Here is a 24,567-nt window from a genome sequence, read left to right as displayed (position 1 = left end):
TTTTAAAAAAGAGATCACTAGAGATCAAGAGCCAAATAAGAAGAGTTTTCGATACTTATCACTATACTAAAAAAATATTCAGGAAAACTCTTAGATAAAATTATGGAACATGCATAAAAATCAAGAAACTTGGTGAATTTCCAATATACTATATGTAAACTAATTTAAATTTCTAGTTTTTTCATTGATTCTATTTTTTAATTATTTATTTTTCAAATCCCACATCTACTTAAGAATATGAATACATATTTTGGACATAATCATGTTTTCATTGCTTCTACTTTTTAATTATTTGTTTTTAAAATCCCACATCTACTTAAGAATATGAATACACATTTTGCACATAAATCAATTTTTCCTTATCTTTTGTATATTACATTCTAATTCCTTCAGCATTATTTTAGCTTTACAAATACTTCTCATTTGATATGTTAATTTGGTCACCCTGTGTGCAAAGTTATTGTGTTGTGATTGATCTTTTTCTTTGAATGGGCTTAGAACATAATATGTTTGGTATTAAAATTTAATGGTCAATGTGATATTATTGAAGTCTATGAACAAAAACTACACACAAAAAACTCGAGAGACCAAAACAAGAAGGCCTTTCCTTCTATTAAAGGGTTTGCTGAAGTCCAATTGGCTAATCCTTGTATCACAAAGGCACATATTGTGAAGTTGTGAATTTTCATTCCAACAAATGAAGAAGCTCCCGCTATGAAAAAATCAGAAACCGGATTTGCTGGCTTTTGCAAGGCAAGTACGTTTTTTTTTTCTTTTCTACATTGCAAATGCATTTGAATATGCTCTCAAATTTATGCAGATAGGTAATAAATGGTTGGGGAGCTCTTAGAAACATCTTAGTGAAGTGAAAATATATACTTGACAATAGAATATCGGTTTTTATTAATACCCCTCTTGTCCACTGAAATTTATTGTTTGGACATTAGAGTGGTGTTCAAAATGTTCCTTTTAGAGCATCTCTAACCGTCTCCCCGGGAAGGCCCCCGGGACGCCTTTTTTTCATCCGGATGGACAAAAACGGTCCAGTCGCGCCCGGTTCCTCGTTTTCCCCCGGATTAGGCCTTTCATCCATCTGGCGAACCCAGGCCATCTCCGGCCCCCCGGGGTGCGATCGGGGACTCCGGACGAGAGAAAGCGCGGGAATCGTCTGGTGGCCCCGACTTGTCGGCGACAAAGGCCTGGGTTTCTACGGCAATACCCTCGTCGAACGAAAGATTTGAACTCAAGTGGTGCAACATAGACAAATTGTATAAAACTTCGAATAAACATAAAAAATTACATATAAAAACTTTAAAACAAACTTAAACTACTTCTTCTTCCTAGATGGCCCCGCCTCATCGTCGTGGCGGCGACCCTTCCGGCTCATCACCTCCTCGTCGGAGGAATTTGAGTCCTCTTCGTCGTCGAAGGTGGTCACCGGCTGAGCCTTCGCCTTCGCCCGGGCCGCCACGTCCTCAGCCTCTTCCTCCTCCTCCTCCTCCTGCTCCTCCTCCTCCTCGGCCTCTTCCTCGGCCTGCTCCTCGACCTCTTCGTCCTCCTCCTCGTTGTCATCCCATTCGTCATCGCTGGCCGGCGGCGGGGAATCGTCGCTGCTGGACGATGCAGCTCGATCCCACCAATGGTGCCATCCAGGCGGCTTCCCCTCGCTGTCGGTGTCCGATGGCCAAGAGAGATCGCTCATGGTTGATGACAGAGGATGGTGAGGAGAGAATAGATGAATGACGTCGGCCGTCGGAAACCGTATATGTAGTTCTATCGACGAAGAGAGCGGCGGTTGCTATTCCGCGGAGTTCGTGCTCCATTACGGCGGTTCTCGCGTCGAGGCCACTTCGACCGTTCCCGACGAGGCGTTTGGGCTCCCCAGACCACTTCGCGTACGATTACGGCGGTTCAATGCAACGAGGGCACTCCAACGGTTGCCCTTCCCGGCGACTGCACCGTCGATATGCACGCTGTGGGTGAGCGTCAGCAGTCGACCATGGGCTCGCCGCTGGGAAAATGGGCCTCCCCAGGCTAAACTTTTATCCAATCTGGCGCTAAATAGCCCCGGATTTCGGCCTGGGGAGCCCCAACGGCTGGGAATGCTCTTACAATTGGTTTCTACTAAAATATTATATAATAAAAAATTGCAACTTGTAAAAGAATTTTGAGAAAATTCACACATGCTTTTCTGTAATCCAATGTAAACACATTTAGAGATATTACTTATGTTTTGAGTATATTCTCGTCGAAAACTACAGGTATTACCAGACTCAAGGGAGGTATGTATCACAGACCATCTTTTTTTTTGTTTGCTATTACATTTTTTGGTTGCGAAATCACATATCACATGCATACGTGATTGATACCCTGTATGTGTTTATTGTTATATTTGATAATTTTGATTGCTTGCTTGCCTGCCACTGAAAACAGACAGAAATATATTTGCTGGTGATACGGACAATCTCCAAAATCAAGTTCAAGTAGGCTCAAACTATTCCTGTACAACCCACAGGCCCCTGCGACGGAGCACCAACCAAACACTGCTAGAAACGACAAAAGCAGAACCAAATATTTCGGATCCCCGGTGTGTATATTTCACACATCCTCTGGCCGATCTCCTTGACATCACCATGAAGTAATACAACGAATTGATATATCCTTCTGAGCCAATAAAAATGGTGCGGAGAGAAAGTGGGAGAGCAATAATCTATAGTACCAGCTAGACTGGCAAAATACAACCACGATGGCCCCTCCATATCCTTTTTATAAAAGGGGCACGTACAGGGGATAGGTGACTCAAGCCAGCCACCATTCGTACGTCTAAGAGGCTCGAACCAAGGAGTAGTTCACACCCAACCAAGAGGCCTTAAAATAGTCTCATTCTCCTAATCCCAAAGGTTATATAAGCTGGTGCGGCTTGCGTCGTCTTCCATTGGTGCGAAGCAAAGGAAAGGGACCAAGCTGACCTCTCTCTCTCTCTCCGAAGGTTGGTCTCTCTAGTTCTTGGCCTCAGCTTCTTCCTCCTCCCTCCCTCCACTGATAATCAACACACATGCACAGAGACGTCGCAACAGCCTCAGCTCGAGCTTACACATTGCATTTTCACTAACTGTCTTGCGTTCTGATCAGGATTCAGGCCAACTCATAAAGAAGCAACTTGCGATCTTTAGCTTGGAGGCGAGGTCGCGAGGAGTGTAGATTGAGCAATATATCTGCAGATGGCGACTCAGTGGTTCTCCAATATGGTAATTTGCTCATCATCTTCTCTTTGTTATATGATTGCACTAGCAGTCACAAGGTGACTAATCGTGCGTGGTTTTTTCTTTGCGCGCAGGTCATGGACGAGCCGAGCTTCTTCCACCAGTGGCAGTCGGACGCGTCGCTGGAGCAGTACACGGAGCAGCAGATCGCCGTGGCGTTCGGGCAGGGTGAGCTGGAGGCTGCTGCGCTGATGCACCAGCAGGAGCAGCAGTACGAGCACCGGCCGTGCAAGGCGGCCAAGCTGAACACCACCAGCTGGGACTCGTGCATCACGGAGCAGGGCTCCCCCGCCGACTCCTCCTCCCCGACCATCCTCTCCTTCGGCGGCAGCAACGCCTTCGCCAAGCCGGCGCCTCAGCCCCCCACCGCCGCCTACTACGGCGTCAAGCCCAAGCAGGAGGTCGACGCCGCGACGGCCGTGGCACCGTTCCACAAGCGGAGCTACGACGCCATGGTCGCAGCCGCCGAGCCAGCCAGGGCGGCGCCGATGACCCGCCCCGCGGCGCAGAACCAGGACCACATCCTGGCCGAGCGGAAGCGCCGCGAGAAGCTCAGCGAGCGCTTCATCGCGCTGTCCAAGATCGTGCCGGGCCTCAAGAAGATGGACAAGGCGTCCGTGCTAGGCGACGCGATCAAGTACGTCAAGACGCTGCAGGAGCAGGTCAAGGGCATGGAGGAGGTGGCCCGGAGGCGGCCCGTGGAGTCGGCGGTGCTCGTCAAGAAGTCACAGCTCACAGCCGACGAGGACGATGGCTCGTCCTGCGACGAGAACTTCGAGGGCGCCGAGGCCGGGCTGCCGGAGATCGAGGCCCGGATGTCGGACCGCACGGTGCTCGTCAAGATCCACTGCGAGAACCGCAAGGGAGCCCTCATCGCCGCCCTGACCGAGGTGGAGAGCATCGGCCTCGCCATCATGAACACCAATGTGCTTCCCTTCACCACCTCCACCCTCGACATCACCATCATGGCCACGGTCAGCTCTCCTCTCTCAATCATCTCATCTCTTCTTAATTTATTACTTGTACATGTGAACACAAATTAATTAACATTTAGATGGTCTTACTGATGTGTTATTCTGATGATAATTTTGCAGGCCAGTGATGACTTCTCCTTATCTGTCAAGGACATCGTCAGGAAGCTAAATCAAGCCTTCAAGTCGTCCCGGTGAAGGACCTGCTGCCTCCTGATCATCAAGTCTAATTTAGATCTTTGGTTTCTATTTCCCTCCTTTTTTTCATCATTAGCCTTGAAGTATTTGGGGCTAATGGTTTTAGGTTCTTCCCTGCTGGTGCTTCTGAAGAGAGTTTGCTTGCAGTCCCCCACACAGTGCCCCTCAAAGATAGCCATTTCCACCTTTTTTTGCCTAAACACCTAGTTACACTTCTATTCTCAACCTCTTTTTTTGCCTGGTTTGATCTAATCACTCCATGTTCTTGGGAGAGAGTAGACTGTTAACTAAGAGACATGTCTTTTTCTAGGGCTAGTTACCAAGGGGAGTTTGACTTCTACAAACCTCATTTTTCATTTCTCCCCTTCACTCCATGATTTTGCCCTGTCACCCTGTTTTTCCAATTAGAGGATTGAGTTTTTCAAACCCAAACACACCTTTGCCGTCCTCTCAATCCTACCACCAAAAAGGCTTCAGATATCTGTGGAGAAAATGGCGTCGTCTTTTTTTTCAGCACTGATGGTGGACTTTTGCAAGCCTTCGATTCAGAAGTAGTAGAGCAGGGTGTTCCTGTTTTTCAGGGTACTAGTACAAGTTGGTCCCAGCTTTGATGAACCCTTTGCTTGTAGTTTCCTTGTGAGTTTTGTTGTAACAGGATCAAGATGTAGCTCCATCTGTACCCTCTTGTTTGCTTGCATACAAGTACAAAGAATAAATAAATATATGCTCGGTTGTTAACTTCATGGATCTCTTGGTTACATGTCCTTTCAGCTAAGATATGTCTTTCTTAATATTGAAATATATCTGCCCGAATTGTTTATGTGCCAGAATCGTTAAACGATCTTGTATATTTGCCTGGATAGCACTATCATATTTATTACCTGTCCACAAATCAATACCAAATTACAAGGACGGCTCTTCTCTTTTCATACATAAAAATAATAATGGAACCATACATTTCAGACTAGGAACATAGGGCACGTGTGTGTGTATGTAGATTAAAACGGCGGCGTTTCTCTATTCATGCAGAACTGATCGTATTCAGACTGTTTTACAGTTTCTCCCTCAAAGTGCAAGGTGCTTTATATCCTGCACAGGTATATCAGTTTAAACAACTGTGCCTGATTCAACTCATTTTTTCGTTTAAGAATGGTCCATAATTCATGTTAGTATACAAGTAGGTGCTTAACAAGTATATCAGTTTAAGGACCGGTGCTTGATACAGCTCATTTCTTGGTAAAGAAATTCATGTTGCTATAGAACAACCATCTGTGCAACCTAGTTGGCAGGATCGACGATCTATTTATAAGCCCATGCATTGTAAATGCCCTGAGGCAGTATAGGAAATCTTGGGAACAATTGAAAATGAGATAAGTGCAAGGTGCTTATTTCTTGCACAATTATCAGTTTAGAGACCGGTGCCTGATATAACTCATCTTTTCGGTAAAGTATGGTAGGGAGTACATAATTCATGTTACTATACAACAACCATCCGTGCAACCTACTTAACAAGATCGATGCCGATCTATTTTACTAGACATCTCTCTTAAGCATATGTATTGTATACGTTCTAAGGCAGTATAGGAAATCTTGGGAACAATTGTAAATGAGATACACTCCTAACGAAACTGAATTCCATGTGGAATTGTTCTCAACTCTCCCCCCAATACTACATCTCATTGTTCTCATCATATATTTTGTTGGGAACTTAAAAGCCTGCAACCTTCAGCATGACAACATGAGATGCTTTTGGAGTTCCCAACTTGGAAGGATACTAGTAATATAGTAGTACCCCTACAACCTTAACATATTTTGCTGTGCCACGTTACAGCTAAGTGGCTTGACAACTAAGCCCTACCATCTCCCCCAATCTGGCCATTAGTCAACTAGAAACCTACCTTGCTGTGTTGCAAACAGGGCTTATTTGCAAGCCAGAGCATCTGATGAAATCTCTCACTGTATTTGTTAAGCCCACACAACCACTAATTGTGAGCAAGTGGTGGGGGCAACCTCTGCATTTCTGCAAGAGCAGTTTTGTCTTACGTGAATTTCTCGCTGAGGCATGATTGAGGTAGCAAGGCAGGATCCTATTTTTTGCTGGGCCAATGGGCTGGGCAAGATCTGACTGAAATCCTTGCCCTGGGATTACCTGCATTTTTAGATTGCTGAAACCGTCGCTCTCAAACACCGTCACTGACAGCGATGTTGTCCCCTGGAATTAGCTGCTCCACCAATGGAAATCACCCGCTTTGGTCGCCGGTAAGCAACATAATCAATGCTTCTGTGGAAACTCGTAAGTAGCATAATTTTAGATGAAACATTGTGAGAAATGGTTTCTTGTCCTGCCAAAGAACTGGCTTAATCTTGTTTCCCGGGTCAAAGAGAGGAGGAGAAACATTTTGAGCAGCGAGGACAGGAGGATCCGGTGAGGAGGTGTTGACGCGTAACCGGAGGTTGAGATCGAACGGTCGGCCACGTTGAATCAGCCTACACACGGCCGGCGCTAGAAAAGAAAGAGAGGCAATTAGAACGTTGGGAGCTTAATAGGCAAAGAAACAGCGGCGAGCGAGCGTTTCAGACGCGTGTTTGGTTTCGACAGTAGCATCATGCTACTAGCATGGATGTAGCCTGTAGGCTGGTCAAGTGGTCATCGCCTGAATCATCCATGTTGTGAATTTGTAACGTCTATGCTCTGCGTCGACTTTGGTTCATAAAAACAGGAGGTCACTCAGTAGAGCATCTCCATTTCGAAAAAAAACTCAGTAGACCATCTGGATTTTATCGCAAAGTTGTGCAGGTATTGCCTTTTCTTCAAGTGATCCAGTGACGATTGCTGTTCACTAGTGCTGGTGAGCTTTTTCTGGTGGGGTTCTGTTCACTTAGAAAAAAAAGAACAGAAAAAAGGCTAACATGTGCCCAGTCGTCCCAAACTCCATCAAACGGCCCATGCATTGGCGAACCCTATTCTCCGCTCAACGCGGACTTTATCTCGTTCTCCGCATACCCGTTTGTCGGATGGGCCTGGCCCAGCAAGTCTTCGCTCACGCGCAGGTGTTCTTTTCGTTCCCGACTCGTTCTTCGTGTTCCTTTACGTTTACCTAGGTTCTTCTGCCTTTGATTTTAGCCGTTTTTATTCCTTTTCAGTTATTTTCTTGTTTTCTTTCGTTCAATTCTTTTTTTATCTAAACGCTTTTTTCCTTCTGATTTTTCTTCGATTTTCTCGGGTTTTATGAACTTCAAAAAATTTGAACATTTTTTAATTTTGAACCTTTTAATTTGAACAAATTTTATTTACACATTTTTCGTATTTGAATATCTATAAATCTGAATTGTTTTAGTCTAAACATTTTCTCAGATTCGAACTTTAAAAAATATTTTTTTAGATTTGAACATATTTATAATTATTTTTAAAAAACCCAAAATTAAAGGAAATAAAAAAAGAGAAGCGGTACCTTTTATTGACACATATTTGGAGCGGACCAAAAGGAAGAACTTCGGGCGGAACTACGCTCACTCCCTTTTAGTCAGATCTGGTTGAGGTGTAGTGAGTTTCTCTTTTCTCTTTCTCGTCTCCCTTCTATTTCTTGTTGGATTCTTCGTCTAGTTATTCGCTTCCAGCGACGAGCTCCATGGTTCTATTCGTTTCCCCTTTAATTTTGGTTTTGCTTGTCGGTTTTTGTGAACTTTTAAAATTTCGAACTTTTTCAAATTTAAACAATTTTGAAGTTTGACTTATTTAGATTTGAACTTTTTTGAATTGTATTTGAACGATTCTTAATTTTGAACATTTTTTAATCTGAACAATTTTCGAGTTTAACTATTTTGAATTTGAACAATTCTTAAGTTTGAACATTTTTAGTTTTGAATTTTTTAATATGAACATTTTTTAGTTTGAACTTCGTATTTGATCTTTTTTTTGAAATTTGAACAATTTTTATTTCGAACATTTTCAATTTGAAATGATTTTCATAATTAATTTTTTTTAAATTTGAACATTTTTTATATTTGAAGTTTGAACTATTCTTTTTTTTTTGAAATTTCGACAACTTTATTACTCAATCAACACACGGTCCTTAACAATTACAGGAATGATAAACGCAGGAGGGTTCGAAAACCAGAAAACTTTAACCCTCTCCAAAGAACCATGGCGAGCAAGCTCATGTGCAGCCTCATTAGCTTCTCGCGGGCAATGTCGTATCGTTGCCTTGCCAAGCACCGTCAACAGGTGCCTACAATCATCAATAGCCACCGCACTAGTGTCTCTGAACTATTCTAATTTGCTCGTGCGAATATAGAAATCCAATCGCAAAAAATGAAAGTCACTCGGAGACACTTGAACCGAGAACCGACACATTCACGCACAAGCAAATCGCGTGACAGTGAAAGAAATACGCGTTGGCAACTTAAATGGACCAAGCCCATAAATACCGATGGTTTGTACAAGGGTATCCGGAGCCAATGGTCCGCTCCACTTAAAGAGGACAATAGGCGCTCCCCCCATGCATTTCGGCTGTTGGATTTGCTGCGTGACATCTAATACGTCATACCTAAGCCCAAGTCCAAGTCCAATGGCCTACTCATGTCCTCGCACCTCTCGAACTTCGGTAACGACCTCTTAGAATTGAAGAATTTTATATTTAACGAAGGTATTCAGTGTGAGTTTAAAAGGAAAAAATAGGGTTTTCCTTTATGTTACATTCCATATAAAATAATCCATTGGCTCTAGTCTTTTGAAAAAGTTTCATTCTGCTTGTGATGCAACATGCCGTGCATATACAAACAAGAATGAATCAATTGCGCATAACATTTCAATTTTGGGTTTTTCCTATCCATGTACTCTTGGAATTCTATGCATGATAATTTCAACTTGTCGTGCCTCTAGAAAATGCAATTTCCCAAGCATGTCTAACCAACTACCATATTATTCAATGTAACCACAAAAAAACTGGATTAAACGTGAACCGTTACGTACGGGACTCTAGGAGGAAGCGATGCGAAGGCGGCCAGTCCATTTAGGGTGACATCGTTGATCCGCTTCACCTCTGGTGGCCTTGGGGTCTTGAAGGTGTGGCGGACCACAGCCTCTCGTCGGGGGGAGGGTTTTTGTTTTTTGTTAGGTTATGTTGATTGTCTTCTTCGGGATGGTGAGGTGGGTTACATCCTAAAGTCAGAATGAAGTTCTTCTCGTCCTATCCTCGCTCTGATAGTGCGTCTAGCATCGGTGGAGGGCGCGTGGAATCGTGTGCCCGGTGGATCTCCTAGGATATGGTCGATTTTCGTGGTCGTTGGTGTGGTTTCGTATTAGTCTCTTCCCATGGTGTTCCGTGGAATTAGCTGCTCAACCAATGGAAATCACCCGGTTTGGCCCCCGGTAAGCAACATGTAATGACCTTGGATCGGGTAGGATCCTAAGTCTCTGTGATTAACATGCTAGTTCCTGGACCATAAGCTAGCACTCACAGTCGATGAAATATCATGTAAAACACAATGTCATTATTACACGAATCTAATAAATACAGAGTTTAGTTTATTACAACTTTGCATAGCTCAAGGCTAGCTCAAATAAAAGCGACGAAAAACTTAAGATAAATTGAGTCCATCAACGCCACATGCTCATTGAGTGTAGACCCGCGATCCTAGCGCACCTTTCTTCAACCTTCGTATTCTGCACATGAGTGCATCCAATAGAATTGGTCAATACTTTGAATGTATGACAAATTACACCAAGAAGGGGGAAATTGACTAAATCTACATGCGAGGCAGATAAGAGGAGGCTTGAGGTATATTTGCGTAAAGCCAATTTTCACAAAGTTAGAGAGAAAATATTTTACCCTACTTTGCAAAATTTTGATAAATAATATTGGCCGAGTGGAGCACATGGATATTACACACCAAGTGTCCAAATCATCCTAACACTTGGATATGACACACCAAGTCCCGAGCACTTGGATATTACACACCAAGTTCCCAAAAAACCCCACTTATGAACGATATTACACACGTCATAGGGTTTTGAAAACTTCTTTGAAAAGAGAGAGGAAATCATTTAGAGGCTCCATCCTTCAGATGCTTAAATTGTCCTTTTACCGTGGACACGGCTGATCGATCAGGTTAACACTCTCGAGAGGTTGCGCTCTTTACCCACAATTCACAACCAAGCCTTTTTGCCAAAATTGTTCATCTTCATTAAGGCCAAGACGAGGTCACGACGAAGCTTTTCCTTAGTAGCCCCTCTACCTTCCGGATCCGCCAGTGCCCAAAATTCCTCCCAATGGCGGTACCCAGGCGAGGTTTCCCAATAAGTACTTAGCCAAGACACAGCCCATATTGTATTGTGGTTGCACTGGAAGCTTCTGACATCTGGAACATGGCAGACTTCTTTGATCCTGGGCGGCAGTCCTCCACCAATCTCCACTCGTTGTCCCGAAAAAACCATTCCGCCCAGAAGAAAACTTAGTTTTATTTTGAAGAAGACTTTTGGGAGTAAAGTTGCGCTCATAAACAGAGCTCAAGTACTTAGAAATTTTCTTTTGTACCCATCCGTATTTATATGGCACTTAGAAAAATTTAGGGATTCCTATGGCCATGATATCAAGTGGAAATATTTCTAAGTAATATTTCTACTCATGGCAATCTACAAAATAGCACGCGAACTTGTAAAATATTTACCAAGTAAAATCTACAAAACATCCTACACATGCATACTAATCATTTGAAGGAAAAAAGATATGCATAGTAGAAAACTTGGGACAAACATATGAACAAAGGTGTAACTTACCTTAACAGCACTCTAAACAATATTCCACCTCAGCAACGCTCGCGCACTCCGCACAATCTATCGCAAAGGTAAAAATAATAATTTTAATGAATAATCAATGCAACAATAATGTTTCACACTATATGCATGCATGCAATTATGATATAAAATACTTAAATTTCGACCAAAAATATTATGCATCAAGTCTAACATGCATGGGACATCCCACACATTGATTAATTAAATAACTCCAATTATGTTCAAGATGAGGTTTAATATCCAATATTACAAACGTGAAAATTAGTTACTTATAATTTGAAAATTCCAACTCCAAAGTGTAGATAATAAGATTCTGAAACTAACGAAAAAAGAATCGATCAAAACGGAGTTACGGTTATTTAATTATAATTTTCGGAAGTATTCAGATTTTGGTGTTTTAAGCGGAGATGTGGCGCGTCCCAAAGCATCGGATCTTGATCAGACGGATGTGGCGCTCCTCGGCTTCAGGTTCGGCTGGACTTCGGCTGGCGGCTTGGCTCGCTTCAGCTTGGCTCGGCTTCAGTGGCTCCGGCGACACGTGAACAATTTAACATGCTAATATACTAAATTCAACTTTTAACTGATAAATTCAAAAATTCTTTAATTTGCAAAATTAGTATCAGCGGGTAGAGAATTTAATTACGAATTCATCGCAAGAACAAACATCTAAATATAAGATCTAGATTTAAAGTTACGAATTTTTGAAGTCTAACATGTGACATGAGCTAGCAGTTTTCTGATTCGATAGATCACATACGCGACGCGATTTATTTTTATTTTTTTAAAAGGGTGATAGATTTGAAAATTCTATAATAAGAAAATTTTACACCAGCAGATAGAGAATTTAACCATCAAACTAATGTAAAAAAATTAACTAAAACGAAGATCTAAATTTAAAGTTATGATTTTATCAAAGTTTTGCCGTGAGCTATTAGTTGAACTGATTAGCTGAATAGCCCACGTGCTTTGATACATATCATGCATTGGAATTTGGAATCGATCTAATTAGCGCGTAGTTGAACTGAACAGCCCACGTGGCAATACATGATAGGCTGATACCGTGTATTGATACATACTAGTTGAATGCCCGTGCATTGCCACGAAAGAATATATGATGTATAGATCATTCATCTAGTTGGTATTTTTTATTCCCTCATATCGATATTCTCTCTCTCTCAGATTATCTATTGACTCTCTAGCTAGGTACTACCTCCGTGTTGAAAGGTAAGTTTTTTTTTTCGAATTGGAGGTAATACATTTTGCATCATTGCTTCGTCTATTGATAATCTGGTCATGTATATGATTTAATATGTTTTGCAGCTTGCACCTAGGAGCTGGAGTTGGTGAGTGAAAGGGCAAACTGTGTATGCATCCCAGTCTGGATTGATTCCTCTCGCTGAATTTGCTAATAGCCATTTGTCACCTAAGATTGTACTCTTGAACTCGTTACATATATTCAGCTACAGACAGTAGCACTTATTCAACTATGTGCAATAGCACTTGTCAATCCTCTTTTAGGTGGTTCCACATGATCCCCGCTATATTGATGGATGGAGCTGGATTACACTTCTTACTTTAATGAAGAAAAAGAATGATGTATAAAGCAATAAAAATACACAACTGAATTCAATAAGCAAGTTTGTGAGCACTTCGGACAAAGACTCATGTGCTTATGTTTATATATCCAATAAACATTGATATATTATTGGTGATACTGGTCACCCGTCTCTCTCTTCCTACCATACAATCACACAAAGTGGAAACCTTTCTAGTCTAGCCTATAATCCACTCAAGAAACTATCCTCTTGTTTCACAAATCAACCAAACAACTACTGCCTATTTCGATGTGCCAAACGATAATATACACCCTTTGTTCACTGGCACTGGCAGGCGCTCTCCTTATCTAGGCACTATGCCTTCTTGAATTTGGCTGCCCTCTTCTCCAACTGTTGCTCCCTTGTTCCATGTAGTTGGACCTAATTTCTCCTGTTACGACATCAAGCAGCACAAATAAATATTCTTTAAAAAAACACTGCTTCATAAAGCCTATTGATTCTGCAATAATAAGTACTACCTCCGGTCTGAATTAATTGCGCAAACACTACCAGGCCGCTGTGTTTTTTGTGCGTGAGTCCGCATCAATTAATACAGAACGGAGGAGTAGCTATCAAGTAAGGTAGGTCTGTTATATGTCCAGAAACATATTAGCTCGCTAGTTTCAGTTTTAGAAGTAAATTAACTCTTACGGTAAAATAGTTAGTGCCCTAATGAGCCTGGATACCCCGCACATTGAGTGTTCCCGTGTAAACAAAAATTGAACACCATATCGGCACCAAAATTTCCAAGGTCAAAAATGTGAGAACAAAGAGAGTATTTTATTCATTGGGCGTAGAATGTGTCAAGGTATGGACACAGTATATATCAACCTTCGAGCTTATTGATTACCAAATCTGGCTTACTAGGGGTTATCTCAATTATTTAAGAGTGTATCATTAACTATCTGACATTCCACTAAATATTTTATAAGAACATATTAGATTATAGAGATAACGAAATGTTGAGATCTCTGTATCAAAAAAGGGAAAATTGCTTTGAAATTAAGTACGACATATTGCAGCTTCTTTTTTCTCTCTAAAAATATGGCAAGGGGCTTGAAATTTCCATTGATAGGGAAGAACAACCAATCGGTTTTAAAGTTTTTCATGCTACAAATTTAAGCAGCGGACTCTGTCTGGATGCATCAACAAAATATGGACAGTGAAGAATTAGGCAACAATTTATAAATGGATATTGAAAGGTAATTCAATATTCTAATACATTGCTTCATATACAAAAATGAGTAGGAAATCACATATACTGGATACCGGTCTACATTGCTTCTTGTCTATCAGGCACAATGGGTTTTTTATGTGGAAATGGAGATTACATGATGTATAAAGACATTGATGTGTATTGCTATAAGCTAGCTGCCTAAAACATGATCTATTACAAAAATGTAGAGAACATACCTCGCACTTTTATCAACTTTATATGATCGAATAATTGGAAACTAATGCCATGGTTCAGCCACACCCACTTTCTTATTTAATGTGGATGAATTGTAACAATGGCCTGCCTGCACACACACACATGAACATAGGACAATTCAACAGAAATCTAGTTACGATAAATAACATATCAAAACAAGTGAGAGGCTGGTGTCATATCAAGATGTAGTAGTTTCTTTTTATATTGTATTATAAGCATGTCAAATTACTCGACAAACAGAACCATCGTTGGTTCTCAAGGCCTAAACCCACAAAAGAAATTATTACAGAAGAAAACAGAAGCCTCCAACAATCACCTAAGCTCTGATTTTGTAGTGCCATCGCGGTGGAGGCCTGAAACCCCATTTTTCCCTCCATCTTCTCAAGCGTTAACATGCTCCAACGTCATGAATCTCAGTTTCATTAGATGTTAGCACACATGAATGAGGGAAATAGACCTATCTATGTCTCTTACTTCGATGGGAAACCTTGTATATTCTTTATTGAAAACCACCGCGCGTGCAGCTGACGCCCCGGCTTCGGCGCACCACTCTAGTTATCCACAGTTCCTCATATCACGTCCTCGTATCCTCCTTCGCCTTGCTGGGCCACGACATTTACGGGCTCACCAAGCTCAAAGTAGTTCTTATGGTTCAGAATCATCCCCATCACCCCTGCTACAGTGATTCAATGGGAGGATGTCCAACCAACTGAACCTGCAAGGAATGCCCTACCATCATAATAATCAAATGGTGTACTGATTCCAGGTAAAAAGGTGTGCCTTTGATTATTTTTTGGTTTCGAGGCACAAGTTAAAGTACTTTGCTTGATATGTACAAGAAACAAGCATATGTATATAGCACCACCATGAAAGAAAAAATCATACCTGATTTACACAACTTCCACTTGTATACTTAAATAAGTTGCATTTATCAATCCATGGAGTCATTTGTCAAGCATAATATACCTCATTTGTTTTGTCTGGTGATCATTCATGCCAACAATATCATCTCATGAGCTCTAAAGCCTCTCACTTCATCTATGTTTTCATCTAACAGTACATAAGACAAGCGCTACTGCATTTTTTTTATCATGAAACCGTAGGGGAAGCCCCTACGGTATATTTTGTTTTATATATATAAAATCAGAGATTACAAGGCTGGGCTTAAAACATAAGCGCTACTGCATTAGGTTCAGATAATGCTAATTACTTGCTGGCAGCAAGATTAATAATGAAGTGATATGCATGATTGTGAAAATATAACAACAATCATGAGCATCAATCTGGAAATCGAACACCACGAAATTCTGTAAGTAGCACTCGCTTTAATTTTGTAAAGCAATTGAGGAATCTGATCTTGTGCTATGAATCCAATTGATAAACAGAAAAAAGCTCATGTGTAAAGCTAACAATTTCACATGGTGGTGTAATTAGGACTTACCTTGCCCATCTTTTTGACTTCATTAGGAGGAAGTCATTCCTAGGGGCATGGAGGGCAGCACCTCGAGTGTTGGTGGCGAGGCGGATGGCGATGGCCCGGTTGATGCTATTGATGGCGCCGGTGACGATGGCACACTGCCCGTAGCGGCGGAGCAGTGGCTTGTAGGGGTGGAGGAAGGCGGTGTGGATGGCGGATCCAGCTGTGGTCCTCGGCCCTGGGCGACATGGGCGAGAGGCGTTATGGAGGAGCAGCCTGCTCGTCGGATGGGAGGGATCTTGCTTAGAGGCCGTCTAGATTGTCTAAGGAGGAGGGGCACATGGATAGCAGCTTGCCGGCGAGAACAGGCGTCACCGGAGGACGACGAGAAGGGGCGGAGATGACCAACCCAGCGCCGTCGCTCGCCTCTTTCTTCTCTCTATGCGGGACTTTGGGGGAATCGATACGCGAGGTTGGTGTTTTGGCTAGGTCTGGAGTAGTTGAGATTAACGCTAACAGAGAAGGTCCTCTAATCTAGATCTAACCAAGGAAGGATGGAGCGACCACCGACCTGTAGGGATTCGTTGCATAGAAAACAAAAAATTTCCTACCGCGAGAACGCAATCCAAGCCAAGATGCAATCTAGAAGACGGGAGCAACGAGGGGATGATCGAGACTCACCCTTGAAGATTTCCAAAGCCTATAAGAGTAGGCTCTTAGACGATCACTTGCCGCCTGCAAAAGCGCCTAGAAGATCTTGATCACGGTCCCACGATCGGGCAGCACCTCCGTACTCGGTCACACGTTCGGTGTTGATGAAGACGACGTCCTTCTCCCCGTTCCAGCGGGCAGCGGAAGTAGTAGCTCCTCCTTGAATCCGGTAGCACGACGGCGTGGTGGCGGTGGCGATGGAGAACTCCGGTGGAGCTTCGCTAAGCGTGCGGGAGAGGTGGAGGAGAGGGGCGGCTAGGGTTTGGGAGAGGGGTGGCCGGCCACTCGAGGGGTGCGGCCAAGCTATGGCTTGTGGTGGCCGGGGCCCTCCCCTATGCCCCTCATTATATAGGTGGATCCCCAAGTGTTGGACTACAAGTCTTCGAATAAGACCCCAACACAAGAACCTTCCATGTAGCAGGGAAACCTACCCAAGGTGGGACTCCCACCTCAAGTGGGATTCCCCCCTTCCATGTGGGGGGGTGGCCGGCCCCCTTAGGTGGAGTCCACCTTGGACTCCCCCCTCTAGGGTTGGCCATCCATGGGGAGGTGGAGTCCCTCCGGGACTCCTCCTTCCATAGTGATTCCTTCCGGACTTTTCCAGAACCTTCCGTAAAATCACCGGATCATTTTCAAACTTATAAAATGACTTCCTATATATGAATCTTATTCTCCGGACCATTCCGGAACTCCTCGTGATGTCCGGGATCCCATCCGAGACTTCGAACAATACTTCGAACTCCATTCCATATTCAAGTTCTACCATTACAACATCAAACCTTAAGTGTGTCACCCTACGGTTCACGAACTATGTGGACATGGTTGAGTACTCTCTCCGACCAATAACCAATAGCGGGATCTGGAGATCCATACTGGCTCCCACATATTCAACGGTGACTTTAGTGATCGAATGAACCATTCACATACGATACCAATTCCCTTTGTCACGCGATATTTTACTTGTCCGAGGTTTGATCATCGGTATCACTCTATACCTTGTTCAACCTCGTCTCCCGACAAGTACTCTTTACTCGTACCTGTGGTATGTGGTCTCTTATGAACTTATTCATATGCTTGCAAGACATTAGACGACATTCCACCGAGAGGGCCCAGAGTATATCTATCCGTCATCGGGATGGACAAATCCCACGGTTGATCCATATGCCTCAACTCATACTTTCCGGATACTTAATCCCACCTTTATAACCGCCCATTTACGCAGTGGCGTTTGATGTAATCAAAGTACCTTTCCAGTATAAGTGATTTACATGATCTCATGGTCATAAGGACTAGGTAACTATGTATCGAAAGCTTATAGCAAATAACTTAATGACGTGATATTATGCTACGCTTAATTGGGTGTGTCCATTACATCATTCATACAATGATATAACCTTGTTATTAATAACATCCAATGTTCATGATTATGAAACTAATCATCTATTAATCAACAAGCTAGTTAAGAGGCATACTAGGGACTCTTTGTTGTTTACATATCACACATGTATCAATGTTTCGGTTAATACAATTATAGCATGTATATAAACATTTATCATAAACATAAAGATATATAATAACCACTTTTATTATTGCCTCTTGGGCATATCTCCAACAGTCTCTGATGGCGTGTAACTCACACGTTCGTTGGGAACCCCAAGAGGAAGGTATGATGCGCACAGCAGCAAGTTTTCCCTCAGAAAGAAACCAAGGTTTATCGAACCAGGAGGAGCCAAGAAGCACGTTGAAGGTTGATGGCGGCGGGATGTAGTGCGGCGCAACACCGAGGATTCCGGCGCCAACGTGGAACCCGCACAACACAACCAAAGTACTTTGCCCCAACGAAACAGATGAGGTTGTCAATCTCACCGGCTTGCTGTAACAAAGGATTAACCGTATTGTGTGGAAGATGATTGTTTGCGTAAAACGAGTAGAACAAGTATTGCAAGTAGATTGTATTTCAAGAAAGAGAATTGGACCGGGGTCCACAGTTCACTAGAGGTGTCTCTCCCATAAGACAAACAAGCATGTTGGGTGAACAAATTACAAGCTTGGGCAATTGACAAATAAAGAGAGCATGACCATGCACATACATATCATGATGAGTATAGTGAGATTTAATTGGGCATTACGACAAAGTACATAGACCGCCATCCAACCGCATCTATGCCTAAAAAGTCCACCTTCGAGTTATCATCCGAACCCCTTCCAGTATTAAGTTGCAAAGCAACAGACAATTGCATTAAGTATGGTGCGTAATGTAATCAACAACTACATCCTTAGACATAGCATCAATGTTTTATCCCTAGTGGCAACAAGCACAACACAACCTTAGAACTTTCTCATCACTCGTCCTGAGTGTCAATGCAGCATGAACCCACTATCGAGCATAAGTACTCCCTCTTGGAGTTACAAGCATCTACTTGGCCGCAGCATCTACTAGTAACGGAAAGCATGCAAGATCATAAATAACACATAGGTATAACTTTGATAATCAACATAACAAGTATTCTCTATTCATCGGATCCCAACAAACGCAACATATAGAATTACATATAGATGATCTTGATCATGATAGGCAGCTCACAAGATCCGACAATGATAGCACAATGGGGAGAAGACAACCATCTAGCTACCGCTATGGACCCATAGTCCAGGGGTAGACTACTCACACATCACACCGGAGGCGACCATGGCGGCGTAGAGTCCTCCGGGAGATGATTCCCCTCTCCGGCAGGTGCCGGAGGCGATCTCTCGGATCCCCCGAGATGGGATCGGCGTTGGCGGCGTCTCCGGAAGGTTTTCCGTATCGTGGCTCTCGGCATCGGGGGTTTCGTCACGGAGGCTTTAAGTAGGCGGAAGGACAAGTCGAGAGGGGCACATGGGCCCCACGACGACAGGGCGGCGCGGCCAAGGGGGCCGCGCCGCCCTAGGGTTTGGCTCCCCGTGGCCCCACTTCGTTTCGTCTTCGGACTTCCGGAAGCTTCGTGGAAAAATAGGCCCCCGGGCGTTGATTTCGTCCAATTCCGAGAATATTTCCTTACTAGGATTTCTGAAACCAAAAACAGACAGAAAACAAAGAATCGGCACTTCGGCATCTTGTTAATAGGTTAGTTCCGTAAAATGCACGAATATGACATAAAGTGTGCATAAAACATGTAGATAACATCAATAATGTGGCATGGAACATAAGAAATTATCGATACGTCGGAGACGTATCAGCATCCCCAAGCTTAGTTCTCGCTCGTCCCGAGCGTGTAAAACGATAACACGATAATTTCTGGAGTGACATGCCATCATAATCTTGATCATACTATTTGTAAAGCATATGTAGTGAATGCAGCGATCAAAACAATGTATATGACATGAGTAAACAAGTGAATCATAAAGCAAAGACTTTTCATGAATAGCACTTCAAGACAAGCATCAATTAAGTCTTGCATAAGAGTTAACTCATAAAGCAATAATTCAAAGTAAAGGTATTGAAGCAACACAAAAGAAGATTAAGTTTCAGCGGTTGCTTTCAACTTGTAACATGTATATCTCATGGATATTGTCAACATAGAGTAATATAACAAGTGCAATAAGCAAGTATGTAGGAATCAATGCACAGTTCACACAAGTGTTTGCTTCTTGAGGTGGAGAGAAATAGGTGAACTCGACTCAACATTGAAAGTAAAAGAATGGTCCTCATAGAGGAAAAGCATCGATTGCTATGTTTGTGCTAGAGCTTTGATTTTGAAAACATGAAACAATTTTGTCAACGGTAGTAATAAAGCATATGCATCATGTAAATTATATCTTATAAGTTGCAAGCCTCATGCATAGTGTACCAATAGTGCCCGCACCTTGTCCTAATTAGCTTGGACTACCTGGATTATCACCACAATACATATGCTTTCACCAAGTATCACAAAGGGGTACCTCTATGCCGCCTGTACAAAGGTCTAAGGAGAAAGCTCGCATTTGGATTTCTCGCTTTTGATTATTCTCAACTTAGACATCCATACCGGGACAACATAGACAACTGTATAATGGACTCCTCTTTTAATGCTTAAGCATTCAACAACAATTAATTCTTTTCTCATTAGAGATTTGAGGATATTTGTCCAAAACCGAAACTTCCACCATGGATCATGGCTTTAGTTAGCGGCCCAATGTTCTTCTCTAACAATATGCATGCTCAAACCATTCAACTCAGTGTAGATCGCCCTTACTTCGTACAAGACGAACATGCATAGCAACTCACATGAAATTCAACAATGAAAAGTTGATGGCGTCCCCAGTAAACATGGTTATCGCACAACAAGCAACTTAATAAGAGATAAAGTGCATAATTACATATTCAATACCACAATAGTTTTTAAACTATTTGTCCCATGAGCTATATATTGCAAAGGTGAATGATGGAATTTTAAAGGTAGCACTCAAGCAATTTACTTTGAAATGGCGGAAAATACCATGTAGTAGGTAGGTATGGTGGACACAAATGGCATAGTGGTTGGCTCAAGTATTTTGGATGCATGAGAAGTATTCCCTCTCGATACAAGGTTTAGGCTAGCAAGGCTTATTTGAAACAAACACAAGGATGAACCGGTGCAGCAAAACTCACATAAAAGATATATTGTAAACATTATAAGACTCTACACCGTCTTCCTTGTTGTTCAAACTCAATACTAGAAATTATCTAGACCTTAGAGAAACCAAATATGCAAACCAAATTTTAGCATGCTCTATGTATTTCTTCATTAATGGGTGCAAAGCATATGATGCAAGAGCTTAATCATGAGCACAACAATTGCCAAGTATCACATTACCCAAGACATTAATAGCAATTACTACATGTATCATTTTCCAATTCCAACCATATAACAATTTAACGAAGGAGAAACTTCGCCATGAATACTATGAGTAGAAACCAAGGACATACTTGTCCATATGCTACAGCGGAGCGTGTCTCTCTCCCATAAAGTGAATTCTAGGATCCATTTTATTCAAACAAAACAAAAAACAAAAACAAACCGACGCTCCAAGAAAAAGCACATAAGATGTGATGGAATAAAAATATAGTTTCAGGGAGGAACTCGATAATGTTGTCGATGAAGAAGGGGATGCCTTGGGCATCCCCAAGCTTAGACGCTTGAGTCTTCTTAATATATGCAGGGGTGAACCACCGGGGCATCCCCAAGCTTAGAGCTTTCACTCTCCTTGATCATGTTGCATCATACTCCTCTCTTGATCCTTGAAAACTTCCTCCACACCAAACTCGAAACAACTCATTAGAGGGTTAGTGCACAATAAAAATTAACATATTCAGAGGTGACACAATCATTCTTAACACTTCTGGACATTGCATAGTGCTACTGGACATTAGTGGATCAAAGAAATTCATCCAACATAGCAAAAGAGGCAATGCGAAATAAAAGGCAGAATCTGTCAAAACAGAACAGTTCGTATTGACGAATTTTAAAATGGCACCAGACTTGCTCAAATGAAAATGCTCAAATTGAATGAAAGTTGCGTACATATCTGAGGATCATGCACGTAAATTGGCTTAATTTTCTGAGTTACCTACAGGGAGGTGGACCCAGATTCGTGACAGCAAAGAAATCTGGAACTGTGCAGTAATCCAAATCTAGTACTTACTTTTCTATCAACGGCTTAACTTGGCACAACAAAACACAAAACTAAGATAAGGAGAGGTTGCTACAGTAGTAAACAACTTCCAAGACACAAAATAAAAACAAAGTACTGTAGGTAAAAACATGGGTTGTCTCCCATAAGCGCTTTTTTAACGCCTTTCAGCCTAGGCGCGTAAAGTGTGTATCAAGTATTATGAAGAGATGAAGTGTCAACATCATAATTTGTTCTCATAATGGAATCAAAAGGTACCTTCATTCTCTTTCTAGGGAAGTGTTCCATACCTTTCTTGAGAGGAAATTGATATTTTATATTACCTTCCTTCATATCAATAATAGCACCAACAGCTCAAGAAAAGGTCTTCCCAATATAATGGGACAAGATGCATTGCATTCAATATCCAAGACAACAAAATCAACGGGAACAAGATTATTGTTAACGGTAATGCGAACATTATCAACCTTACCCAAAGGTTTCTTTGTAGAATGATCAAGCAAGATTAACATCCAAATAACAATTTTTCAGCGGTGGCAAGTCAAGCATATTATAAATTTTCTTAGGCATAACGTAAATACTTGCACCAAGATCACATAAAGCATTACAATCAAAATCTTTAACCTTCATCTTAATGATGGGCTCCCAACCATCTTCTAGCTTTTTAGGAATAGAGGCTTCGCGCTCTAGTTTCTCTTCTCTAGCTTTTATGAGAGCATTTGTAATATGATGCGTGAAAGCCAAATTAATAGCACTAGCATTAGGACTTTTAGCAAGTTTTTGCAAGAACTTTATAACTTCAGAGATGTGGCAATCATCAAAATTCAAACCATTATAATCTAAAGCAATGGGATCATCATCCCCAATGTTGGAAAAAGTTTCAGCAGCCTTTATCACAGTAGCGTTTCAAAGCAGCTTTAGCAGTCAGTGCGTCTCGCGCTTTGCATTAGAAGTGGAAACATTGCTAACACCAATTCTTTTATTAGTATTAGTATGAGGTGCAGCAACATGTGTAGCATTAGCATTACTAGTGGTGGTAATAGTCCAAACTTTAGCTACATTCTTCTCTTTAGCTAGTTTTTCATTTTCTTCTCTATCCCACCTAGCACGCAGTTCAGCCATTAATCTTATATTCTCATTAATTCTAACTTGAATGGCATTTGCTGTAGTAACAATTTTATTATGATGATTTTCATTAGGCAAAACTTTCGATTTCAAAAGATCAACATCAGCAGCAAGACTATCAACTTTAGAAGCAAGTATATCAATTTTCCCAAGCTTTTCTTCAACAGAATTTGTTAAAAGCAGTTTGTGTACTAATAAATTCTTTAAGCATGGCTTCAAGTCCAGGGGGTGAACTCCTATTATTGTTGTAAGAATTCCCATAAGAATTACCATAGCCGTTGCCATTATTATAAGGATATGGCCTATAGTTGTTACTAGAATTGTTCCGTAAGCATTGTTGTTGAAATTATTATTTTTAATGAAGTTTACATCAACATGTTCTTCTTGTGCAACCAATGAAGCTAATGGAACATTATTAGGATCAATATTAGTCCTATCATTCACAAGCATAGACATAATAGCATCAATCTTATCACTCAAGGAAGAGGTTTCTTCGACAGAATTTACCTTCTTACCTTGTGGAGCTCTTTCCGTGTGCCATTCGGAGTAGTTGATCATCATATTATCAAGAAGCTTTGTTGCTTCACCAAGAGTGATGGACATAAAGGTACCTCCAGCAGCTGAATCCAATAAATTCCGTGAAGAAAAATTTAGTCCCGCATAGAAGGTTTGGATGATCATCCAAGTAGTCAGTCCATGGGTTGGGCAATTTTTAACCAGAGATTTCATTCTTTCCCATGCTTGAGCAACATGTTCAGTATCTAATTGTTTAAAATTCATTATGCTACTCCTCAAAGATATAATTTTAGCAGGGGGATAATATCTACCAATAAAAGCATCCTTGCATTTAGTCCATGAATCAATACTATTCTTAGGCAGAGATAGCAACCAATCTTTAGCTCTTCCTCTTAATGAGAAAGGGAACAATTTTAGTTTAATAATATCACCATCTACATCTTTATATTTTTGCATTTCACATAGTTCAACAAAATTATTAAGATGGGCAGCAAGCATCATCGTAACTAACACTGTAAAATTGCTCTCGCATAACAAGATTTAGTAAAGCAGGTTTAATTTCAAAGAATTCTGCTTTAGTAGCAGGTGGAGCAATAGGTGTGCATAAGAAATCATTATTATTTGTGGTTGTGAAGTCACACAACTTAGTATTTTCAGCGTTGGCCATTTTAGCAACAGTAAATAAAGCAAACTAGATAAAGTAAATGCAAGTAAACTAATTTTTTTGTGTTTTTGATATAGCAAACAAGATAGCAAATAAAGTAAAACTAGCAACTAATTTTTTTGTATTTTGATTTAGTGCAGCAAACAAAGTAGTAAATAAAACTAAGCAAGACAAAAACAAAGTAAAGAGATTGAGAAGTGGAGACTCCCCTTGCAGCGTGTCTTGATCTCCCTGCAACGGCGCCGTAA

The 24,567-nt window shown here is 41.6% G+C and overlaps 1 protein-coding gene across 2 annotated transcripts; it reads left to right on the top strand.

Annotated features, from left to right (window-relative positions):
• Positions 1 to 2,840: 2,840 nt before the first annotated feature.
• LOC124700405 (transcription factor bHLH18-like) lies at positions 2,841 to 5,175 on the top strand. 2 transcript variants are annotated; one of them, XM_047232536.1, is made up of 4 exons: positions 2,841 to 2,989; positions 3,133 to 3,248; positions 3,338 to 4,237; positions 4,358 to 5,175. In XM_047232536.1, exons 2-4 carry the CDS (start codon positions 3,222 to 3,224, stop codon positions 4,430 to 4,432), a joined length of 1,002 nt encoding a protein of 333 aa, XP_047088492.1. In that variant the 5' UTR covers positions 2,841 to 2,989; positions 3,133 to 3,221; the 3' UTR covers positions 4,433 to 5,175. The 2 variants fall into 2 exon arrangements, with proteins under 2 accessions (XP_047088492.1, XP_047088491.1); XM_047232535.1 differs by having other exon boundaries at positions 2,841 to 3,248.
• Positions 5,176 to 24,567: the final 19,392 nt, after the last annotated feature.

The sequence above is a fragment of the Lolium rigidum genome, chromosome 3 (assembly GCF_022539505.1).
Source record: "Lolium rigidum isolate FL_2022 chromosome 3, APGP_CSIRO_Lrig_0.1, whole genome shotgun sequence".
Taxonomy (NCBI): domain Eukaryota; kingdom Viridiplantae; phylum Streptophyta; class Magnoliopsida; order Poales; family Poaceae; genus Lolium; species Lolium rigidum.
The sequence above is the reverse complement of the archived record's forward strand: the minus strand, read 5'-3'. Positions and strand labels throughout refer to the sequence as shown.

Coding starts and splice junctions, on each gene's coding strand:
- LOC124700405 (XM_047232536.1), top strand. CDS start 3,222: ATGGCGACTCAGTGGTTCTCCAATATG. Junction 3,249..3,337: donor CTCAGTGGTTCTCCAATATG/GTAATTTGCTCA, acceptor CTTTGCGCGCAG/GTCATGGACGAGCCGAGCTT. Junction 4,238..4,357: donor ACATCACCATCATGGCCACG/GTCAGCTCTCCT, acceptor ATAATTTTGCAG/GCCAGTGATGACTTCTCCTT.